Genomic DNA, 10,762 nt, shown 5'->3' on the forward strand with positions numbered 1-10,762 from the left:
TACTTTTCGGCAGCCTGCGGAGAAAGTGGCTGGCAAAAAAAACTTTTCTGAGGCCTCCTGGCCAACCGATTTCCAGCAGCGGTGGCTGGCTGGGGGCTGCTGAAAACTCGGGTCAGCTTGCCTTCCCGACTCTGGACCAGCCGCCATGGATGGTAAGCAGCCGAAAAGAGAGGAGGTGGTGGTGGAGGATGGCAGGCAAGCGGGCCTGGCCACAGGGACCACCGGGAAGGCAGGCAAGCACGTCAGGGCTGCCCAGCTAGTTAGCTCCCTTCCCCATGGCCCTACTAGGCTTGTCTGCCTTCCGGCCTGGCCAGTGAGTGGGCGAGCGGCCCTTCGGGGAGACAGAGCCACTGTGCTGGAGGTGACCAGCACAGGGGCTGATGTGTGTGTGTTTGTCCCTCCACGGTCCTCTCCCGGGGGACAGCCAGGGCTTTGCTGCCTCCTCTTTCCCTCAGAGGGGCTGCCTCCAAGTCCTTGCGAAGGAACACACACACACAAGCCCTGCCCTGTCGCCTCCACTGCCGCTTCTTTTGCGTTGGCTTTTCACGGCTCTTAAAGTTGATTGTGAAGAGTTGGAAGACTCTTTCTTAGATCTCTGATGCTCCAACAATGACTTGGGGGAGATCTAAGAAAACGTCTTCCAGCTCTTCACAATCAACTTTAAGAGCCGCGAGAAGCCAACGCAAAAGAAGCGGCACCGGAGGCGACAGGGGCTTGTGTGTGTGTGTGTGTTTGTCCCTCTGCGGCCCTCTCCCAGGTGACAGGGCTTCGCCGCCGCCTCTTTCCCTCTGAGATTGCCGCCATTGGGTGGGGAGGAAACGGCGCCTGGTTACACTTCCAGGACAGGAGAGGCGAGAAGCAGCAGCAGCTGCAAAGTTGGACGCTCTTGGAAATGTGGGGAGGGGGGAAGGCGAGAGGAAAGCGAATCTCTTCTTGGTCTTGGGGGGGAAGTTTGTCAAAATCCCGCCCCTTTTTACGTGCATCCACACAAAAGGGGCTTTGTCCCTCTCTCCCCCCCTTAGTCGCTTCCCGCTCTTCATCTGACCCAGCACTCCTACCGCCGGTGGTCCTCCTGCCTGGCAGCTGCTTGCCAAGAAGCCCATGGAAGGGCAGCCAAGGGGCACTACCCACCCCCCCGGGACTGAAAAGTCCCCTTTCTGCCTTTGTCAACAGCTGCACTGAGGCCCCTTAACTCCCAGACCCCCCCCCCAATACCTGGATCTTCTGTTTGTAGGGAAGTTGCAGGGGGATGGTGAAAGCTCAGGCCATCTTCGCCCCCCAAACTACAGACTCTGGGCCAGGTGAGGTTTTGTCCGCCTTGTGAGAGATATAAGAGACGGCAGCCCTCCAGATGCAGGAGGCCCAGAACCTCCAGCTGTTATTCAGAGACCGAAGCCCTGATCGGAGGAGTTTCTGGTTCGATGAGGCCATTAAAAGAAAGGCTGTTTTTCTAGACATGAAGGGTCGCCCTCGTTTTCCAGTTCGGGGTGCTTGGCAGGCAGGCTTTTATTTTGTCAGCCCAAGAGGGGGGAAGGTATGTAGGAAATCACCCTGTCTCTGCAGCATCGGTCATGTGACTGAATGGGCGTGGCCAACTTGATGTCACTCACAGCAAGGTGCCACCCCACCTTACTGTGAGTGACTTTGAGTTGGCCACACCCACTCAGTCACATGACCACCAAGCCCTGCCCACCAAATAAGCCACGCCCACAGAACCGGTAGAAAAAAATCTTAGAACCCACCCCTGGTGGCGACCAGACAACCAGGGGTGGGGGGGAATAGCCAGCCGAAAGTCGCTACCGGTTCGGCGACCCAAGCCAAATTGCTGCTACTAGTTCGTGTTATGTCCTTATAAGGACATCCGCCCGGATTGGCTGCCAGCCATCGGGCGGGAAAGTTTGAATCACTGTCAGGGGCGGTGCGACTGCCAGAGCGAATATAAGGAGAGCTCCGGCAGCGCCCGGCCAGTCTTGCTACTGTTTCTTATTCTAAATAAAGCTACAAATGTAACGAGCTGGTCACGTCTTCCATTCCTGCGCCGATCTAACACTGGCGACGAAGGACTAGAGAAAGAGACGAACTTCGTGGCACCAAGCCAACAAGACCAAGACTCCTGCACCTGGAACCACAGTAGGCATTTCCAAAGGCATGGCATCCGCTGAAGTCACTTTGCCAGCCCTTGCTCCATTCCGCCCAGGGAAGGACAAGTGGAAATCCTACGTGGTCAAATTTCGGCAATACCTGAGAGGCAACAACATCAGGGATGCCGATGATGACCGGAAAAAGGGCATCTTCTTGGCCAACTGCGGCTCCGAAGTCCTGGATATGGCAATCGATCTCGTAGCACCACGAGACATCAAAGAAGTGCCATGGGCAGACCTGCTGCAAATCCTGGAAGACCACTATGCCCCAACCGGAACACCAGTGGCGAACCGTTTCACCTTCCATCAAAGAGACCAAAAGGAAGGCGAGACCATCAAAGAATTCGTGGCCGCCCTGCGCCAGATCGCAGCCAGCTGTGAGTTCGACCATGTGGACAATGCCATCGCTGACCGCGTGGTTTTCGGCATGAGGGACAGAGGCCTGCAAAAGAAATTCCTGAGCAGGAAGAAACTCGTGCTCAAGGATGTGGTGGAGGAAGCCACCACATCCGAAATCTCGGAGAAAGCAGCTGCAGCAGTAAGCAGAGCGAAGGGAATCCACAAGATTCGCTCAACGGCGCAATCATCAACCGAGGACTCCACAGCTGGATCAGAGTCGGAGGAGGAGTCCACCGTCCACAAAGTATCCAGACCCCCAAGGCGGGAAACCGCGCAAAGAAGCTACAAGGGGGAGCGCTGTGCCAGCTGCAGAGGGGACCATGCCAGGGCAACCTGCAAGTGGAGAGATGCGACCTGCAGACGCTGCAACAGAAGGGGTCACATCGCCGAAGCTTGCAGAGCCGAGGAGCCAGCCCCAGAGCCTTCCAGCCACCGTCCCCGCGAGAATCGGAAGGATTACCAGAGATCATCCAAACGGTCCTCTGGCCCATCCAGACGCAGAGACGATGATTTTCCCTGGAGCGGAGCAGTCCACCAGACAACCATCGCACACACGAACTCAGACAATGCCACCAAGTTCCACGTGACCATCCACGTGGAGGGAGCACCCTGCGAAATGGAGGTAGACTCGGGCTCGGTCTACTCCATCATGGACTGGCAACAATTGAAGTGCCTGCAACCCAGCATCACTAAGCGAGACCTGAAGCCATTACACTCCAAGCTCGTCGACTTCGGGGGAAACCCCATCGGAGTGCTAGGAAGAGCCAACATCCGAGTCGCCTACAACGAGTTCAAAGGCAAGCTTCCCATCACCATCGTGAAGGACAGCCGACCGAACCTGCTAGGAGTGGAGTGGTTTAAGCCGCTGGGGCTTTCAATCGAAGGCATCAACCAAATTCGCAGGGACGAACTCGACAACCGCATCGAAGAGTTCAAGGAAGTCTTCGATGGTAAGCTGGGGAAATTTATGGGGAGGCCAATCTCGTTTAATCTGGACAAGGGAATCACCCCAATTCGGCTGAAGCCCCGCCGGGTTCCATTTGCCCTGCGGCCTAAAGTAGACGAGCAGCTGGATAAGCTGATCGCCCAGGGCATCCTGGAACCGATCGATCATGCCTCATGGGAGACCCCCATTGTGACCCCACTGAAGCATGATGGGTCTGTGCGCATCTGCGCTGACTATCGTTGTACCATCAACAAGGCGTTAGCACAGAGCGCATACCCAGTCCCAGTAGTGCAGCATCTGTTGCATTCCCTGGGAACTGGCACAATTTTCGCAAAACTGGACCTGGCCCAGGCTTACCAGCAACTGCCAGTGGACGAAAAAACGGCGGAGGCCCAAACCATAGTCACACACAGGGGGGCATTCAAATGCAACCGTCTCCAGTTTGGAGTCAGCGCTGCCCCCGGCATCTTCCAATCAATGATGGAACGCCTTCTCCAAGGCGTTCCAGGGGTGGTGCCATACTTTGATGATGTGCTGATCTCCGGAGATTCACAAGCACAACTCCTTGATAGGCTCAGGCTTGTCCTGCAGCGCTTCAAGGCCAAGGGCTTGAGAGTCAGGAGAGATAAGTGCATCCTAGGAGTACAGGAAGTCAAGTTCCTGGGCTACCTCATTGATAGCACTGGCATCCACCCCACCAAATCTAAAGTGAAGGCAATCCATGAAGCTCCGAGCCCCAAAAACAAAACGGAACTTCAGGCATTCCTTGGGTTGCTCAACTTCTATGCAATGTTTCTTAAACAGAAAGCCACAGTTGCTGAGCCACTCCACCGCCTGCTGGGGAAAGCGGCTTCCTGGAAGTGGGGCCAAGAAGAGGAAGCAGCATTCCGAGCCATAAAAGGACTTTTAACTTCAAAAAGCGTCCTCATCCAGTACAATGAGATGCTCCCCATCAAGCTAACCTGCGATGCGTCGCCCTACGGGGTGGGGGCAGTCCTCAGCCACGAACTGCCCAACGGCTCTGAAGCCCCCATAGCATACTTCTCGAAGACCATGTCCGGCGGAGAACGCAACTACAGCCAGCTGGACAAAGAAGCACTGGCCATCGTGGCAGGAGTGAAACGCTTCCATGAATACCTCTATGGGAGACGTTTCACCATAGTAACCGACCACAAGCCACTCCTGGGGCTCCTCGCAGGCGACCAACCCACCCCGACCTTCATGTCCCCGCAGATGACGAGATGGGCCATCTTCTTAGCCAGCTACTCCTACAGGCTCGTGCACCAGCCAGGCACAGCCATAGGAAACGCTGACGCGCTGAGCAGATGCCCATTGAAGGATCCAGTAGAAGACCCAGCCCCCACGCTCCACCTCTTCCACATAGATGACGACGCCAGCTGTCCAGTATCGTCTGCAGATGTGGCCGTCCACACCCAGAAGGACCCCACACTCCGCCAAGTGAAGTCCTGGATCCTCAGGGGGTGGCCAGCGCAGAAGACGGAGGAGAAGTTCAGCCCGTTCGCCAGAAAGCAGAAGGAGCTGTCCACCATGAAGGGCTGTTTACTATGGGGAGATAGGGTGCTGATCCCAAGCACTCTGCAACGGCGGACTCTAGAGACCTTACATAAAGGGCACCCAGGCATCGTCCGCATGAAGGCCCTGGCACGGAGTTACGTCTGGTGGCCCTCACTGGACAGAGACATTGAGGAATGGGTCTCCAGATGTGACCCGTGCCAAGAAGTTCGCCCAGCGCCGCCACAAGCCGAAACAGCGAAGTGGGAGACCTCTAGCAACCCCTGGTCGAGGATACATATCGACTTCGCAGGTCTGATGCAGGGGCGCCACCTCCTCATCGTGGTAGATGCCTTCTCCAAGTGGCTCGAGGTGGTACCCATGGCATCTACCACAACGGAAGCGACGATCCGAGCCCTGCGCCGCCTTTTCGCCACCCACGGACTACCGGATGTGCTGGTCTCTGACAACGGCCCCCAACTCACATCCCTGGCAATGGAGGCGTTCCTGGCAGGACTGGGCATCCGCCATGCCCTGTCCGCCCCGTACAGGCCGGCTGGGAATGGACAAGTGGAACGGATGGTGAGGCTCACCAAGGAGGCACTCACCAAGATGGGCACGGGCGACTGGCAGGAAAGAATAGACAACTTCCTCCTCACCCAGCACATCACGCCGCATGCCACCACCCACAAGAGCCCGGCCGAACTGTTGATGGGCAGAAGGTTGAGGTCACCATTGGACCGGCTGCACCCACAATACAGCCCAGAAGTGACCGCAACGGCCAGCCGCCCGCTTCGCGCCTTCAGCAAAGGAGATTCGATTTTCGCGCTGAATTTCCACGGCTCTCCTAAGTGGCTGAAGGGAAAAATAGACAGCACAACCGGCCTGAGATCCTACACCGTGGAGCTGGAAGATGGACAGGTCTGTAGACGTCACATCGACCAGCTCCGGAAAAGGTGGGGGGGGAGCACAAGAAAACCAGCCTGACGGGGGAGGCCTACAACACCCCGACGAGGTAGGCCTGCAACACCCCGATGAGGTAGGCCTGCAACACCCCGACGAGGTAGGCCTACAACACCCCTGCGAGGTAGGCCTACCACACCCCGGCGAGGCAGACCACCTCCACCCCGACGAGGCCGGCCAAGCACACTACCAGGCGCTGACACATCGACAGTCCAGAGCGGTAGACCGGGGCCAGCCGAATGGGGGATGGCAACACCAACCCAGCGAGGTGGGCACCCGGCTCGACAGGGCAAGAGAACACCAACACGGCACACGAGTAGACCGGGACCTGCCCAGAGGGGAAGCACCCCCCCCACCAACGAAGGCAACCCACGTCAGCCCTGCAAGGGAGACCTCCACTCCAGACGAGTAGACCGGGGACCATCAGAGATGGGCACACCGCAGCCCAGGGGCGAGGGTGGCACACGACTCCCCGGCGGGAGGGACCCCCGCCCAACACGGAAAACAACCCGGCAACAACAACCCAGCCCAGATGACCCCAGCCACCAAACTGCGGTAGACCAGGGAGTAGGGCGAAGGGAAAGCCGACAACAACCTGGCCAGGGGGGCCTGCGCCACCCCGGCAGGGGAGACCTCCATCAACCCGGGGAGGTAGCCCTGCAACGACGTCCCGACCAGGTCGACCACCACCGACCCGACGGGGGAGGCCAACACCAGCCCGACCAAGGAGACCTGCGCCACCCCTGCGAGGTCGGACACCACGACCCGAGCCAACACCGTCCACAGCTGGCAGACCGGACCCAAGGGCACCGATCCAAACCACCCACCAGACAACAACGAGCCAAACCGAAGCCGAATCGCAGCGCCCGGGAGACCGGGGAAGAGCAAGTGACAGCCGGTGACTTACCAAGACTCAGACGCTCTTCCCGGGTCGGAACCGAGCAGCACCGACGAGGTGAGAGATCCCCAGGCCAGGAGGAAGACCACCAGAACCAGCAATCCAAGGCCTGCGGTCCGGCCGGAGGCGCTGAGGGTGACTCCGCACACTCGTCAGCCGAACCGAGCCCGGTTCTGGGGAGGGAACCAGGAGACACAGGAGCCCCATCCGTCCAGGTCGGGGACGAGGAAGAAGTGAGACTGCGCAGGTCAGCTAGGGTGCCGAGGCGTCCTACATACCTGCGGGACTATGTAACATTTATAAATGAACGTTGAGATTTTTTTTGGACTAAGGGGGGAGGAGTGTTATGTCCTTATAAGGACATCCGCCCGGATTGGCTGCCAGCCATCGGGCGGGAAAGTTTGAATCACTGTCAGGGGCGGTGCGACTGCCGGAGCGAATATAAGGAGAGCTCCGGCAGCGCCCGGCCAGTCTTGCTACTGTTTCTTATTCTAAATAAAGCTACAAATGTAACGAGCTGGTCGCGTCTTCCATTCCTGCGCCGATCTAACAGTTCGCCTGAACCAGTGTGAACCGGCTGAATACCACCTCTCTTTTGGAGGCAAGTTATTCCACTGATTAATTCTTCTGAGGCAAAAGGCGAAAACCGCACCTAAGACTTCACAACGTGGCCTCTTCCTTGCTGGAATTGTGTGTCCTACTTGGCTGCCTCATTCCTGGCCTCTGGCATTGCGCCATTTTCTGGACTCAACACGCAGGTCAAGGAGGGGGGCTTTGCATTTGGCTGCCTCAGTCCAGGCTGCCCTCATTTTGTATGGGCAGCATGAAGTGGCATGCAGAGACATGAGAGGGGCAGTGGTTGCCTGGTGATGGTGCAACATTAGAACATTTTTTGACTAGGTGACTAAGGATCTAGTGTCCTTAACTTTCAGCTTGATGCTGGAATAGTCGCCCAGAGCTTCCTTCTTGATGACGTGGAACTCTGTGGATGGAGGTCCCACTACCAGAAGAATCTGCAGTTTGTGGAGCCACCACACCTCCATGCCACAGTACCCAGCATCAGATTTGCAAGGTGTCTTCCAAATATATAGCATGAGAAATAGCACTTAGACTTATATTCTGGTTTACAGTGCTTTTACAGCCATCTCTAAGCAGTTTACAAAGTAAGCATGTTTCCCCCCCAACAATCTGGGTCCTCATTTTACCAACCTCAGAAGGATGGAAGGCTGAGTCAACGTTGAGCCGGTCAGGATCAAACCCTTGGCAATCAGCAGTGAGTTAGCTTGCAAAACTGCATTCTAACCACTGCGCCACCACGGCTCTTATCTCCATCCCTTGTGTGGTGCAGCCCACCTCTCGCCCACAATTGCAAATGCCATACTCAGAAAATCCGCTCCATCGCCAGCTGGTGCCAGCTTGCACGGCCACCTGCTCCTTTGCAGGACTCTTCCTTCTCTCTTTTCGGGCAGGTCCTAGAACAGGAAGGAGAAAAGAAATGCCAGCTGCTTCACCCACCCGCCCGGCATATTGTAGCCCCTTGCAGCATCCTCAAGGCTCTGTCAGGCTGGGTCGTTTGCTGCCAGGGGATCAGTAGGGAGGGAGGTTTGTCAGTGGGGAATGTCTCCATCTTGCCAGCACTCTTAACCGTCTTGGGAATGTCTCCATCCCTTCCCAAATGTGAGCCCAAGAAGGTGAGAGATTGCCCAAGCAGCGGCTTTGCTTCTTCTCTGTGGGGAGCCCCAGTCACACACACACTCCAGCCCTTGCTCTGTCCCCTGCCCCTTGGAATCCCCAAGGGGCTCAAAAAGCAATATTGTGGTGGGGGGGGGGCGGGATTTTCATCTATCCTGTGAGATCAGAAATGAGCTCCTCTTGACAGGCTGGTCCTCATCTCTCCACCAGCCCTCCCTTACCTGATCCAGGAAGTGCCCTTCCTCCAGGCAACAGTTCTCCAGCCTCAGAGGGTCATTTGGGGCCCCGAGTCCTTGTTGCCTTCTGAGAGGAAGACAGATATGGCTGGCATTTCCTTGCAGGTCACCAGAGAGTGGCTGGCTGCTTCTGCCTTCTTCAGATAGGTTGGGCTTCTGCCTGGCAGGCCGAGGAGGCAGGAGCTCCTGAGAGGGCATTCATGGCAAAAAGCAGGGCTGTCATTGCGAGAGGATCTCAGGAGTTGGCACATGAGCCCCTTTTCTTTCTGTCAGAGTGCAGTGTGGCTATTATTTTGAGACAGCCCAGGAGCAAAATACAATACACAGAGTGTATTTTCAAACAGTGGTTTATCTACAAGTTATATACAGTATATATACATACACGTGCTAAACAAAGCCAGGCAAGCAATCATTCTTCAACACTACACGGAGAACTACAATGCAGATAAACTACCCTCTCAAAGGGCAGTAACCTTGCTGACTCATCCTCAGTCTTAAAGGGATGGTCAGCTTTAAATCATTATTACCCTGACACTTTCTCTGCCCCTCTTTTTTGCCCTGGGCTGGGTGGCCTCTCTTTGGAGCAGGGTGGGTGGGGAGGCAGGTTCCAGGTCTCTTGCTTGGAAATGGCCACTTTCTGTAGCTTTGTGCAAGAACCAACTTGCATAAGGAGGACCGTAGGTGGAAACGTCTCACTTAAGTGGAACCTGCAATTTGTCCCACAAAAAGTCCCTACAGATCACCAGACTGGGTGATCCTCCTAGATCCTGCTTTCCTTCGCAACCAGGGGCAAATTTGCTTGGCCAATTACCAGCCAAGACACAGGGAAGACCTTTCCTTTCCTTGACTGCAATAAGCGGGGAGAAGCTACCATAGCTTGGTTCTCTCCAAAGTTTCAATTCAAACCATTCCCTTCTTTAGACACTCCTGTCCTGGCCGCTCATCGCTCCCCGTTCCCCATTGGCTGAGGTACTATGAGGTTACACGCTTTTCCAATCGCCTCCTACATTTTTCTGGAGACGCTCCTTAAACCTACTACATCGCATATCACATGTGCATTATAATTAGCAGATTTTATATATATATATATATAAGGAGTGTCAAATAATATTTTAAGCATGTGCTTTGCTGACTACTGTGACCCACTTCTTACTTCTATGTTTTGGAATATCAGGTGCTTGCCACAATTTGTATGCCCCTCTCCTGTGGCTAAACTAGCGATTTCCTCTGACAGCTCTTCTGCAACTCAAGTGTTCTATTCCTCACTCCGAAGCCCCTTCTGGGATTCTGCTCTGGGTCCAGGGACTTGTAGGTCCTGTTTCCTCTGGCAGTTTTATACTTTCCGAAGATCCTTCACTCATATTCTCTATCACTGATTACCCACTTCCCAGGTAATTTGGGCGATTGAGTGTGTGTGTGTGTGAGTGTGTGTGTGTGTGTGTGAGAGAGAGAGAGAGAGAGACAGAGAGACAGAGAGAGAGTAAAGTACCCATTCTCCCCAATCTCTTCTGTTTTAGACTTAGACTTAGAATAACTTTGTCGCTTTGAATGTACACTAATCAACATGCATTAAAATGAAATTTTGTGGCATACAGCTCTCAAAAGGTCACCACCTCCAATTGACATTGGCATCCTTCAGTCTCAAGAGACTATGGTATTGTGCTCTGGAAAGAGGTCCTAAAACAGCATCTAGTGTGACTAAAAACAGGACCACCTCCTACCGGCCTCCCTGCGCCCAGTGCGCTCACATAGGACTGCCCTCCTTCGGGTGCCATCGGCCAGACAATGTCGGCTAGTGGCGCCCAGGATGAGGGCATTCTCTGTGGCTGCATCGACCCTCTGGAACGAGCTACCCACTGGGCTCCGGACGGCCCCCAACCTCCGCTCCTTCCACGGTGACCTGAAGACATGGCTTTTTCAACAAATCTCCTGATCTGTTGGGAATTCAGTTTTAATTGTTGGGTTTTTAATTGAA

General features: G+C 55.3%; 1 protein-coding gene across 1 annotated transcript; it reads left to right on the forward strand.

Annotated features, from left to right (window-relative positions):
- The first annotated feature begins 6,207 nt into the window (after nucleotides 1-6,207).
- LOC139314000 (proline-rich protein HaeIII subfamily 1-like) lies at nucleotides 6,208-7,173 on the forward strand. Its single transcript, XM_070939501.1, has one exon. It carries the CDS (start codon nucleotides 6,208-6,210, stop codon nucleotides 7,171-7,173), a length of 966 nt encoding a protein of 321 aa, XP_070795602.1.
- The last annotated feature ends 3,589 nt before the right edge of the window (nucleotides 7,174-10,762 follow it).

Source organism: Pituophis catenifer, unplaced genomic scaffold (genome assembly GCF_029215685.1).
Source record: "Pituophis catenifer annectens isolate HBS135680 unplaced genomic scaffold, rPitCat1.0.hap2 SCAF_3, whole genome shotgun sequence".
In the NCBI taxonomy this organism is placed as follows: domain Eukaryota; kingdom Metazoa; phylum Chordata; class Lepidosauria; order Squamata; family Colubridae; genus Pituophis; species Pituophis catenifer.

Bases quoted from the DNA above. Each gene is read 5' to 3' on its own strand.
- LOC139314000 (XM_070939501.1), top strand. From the start codon at position 6,208: ATGGCAACACCAACCCAGCGAGGTGGGCACCCGGCTCGACAGGGCAAG.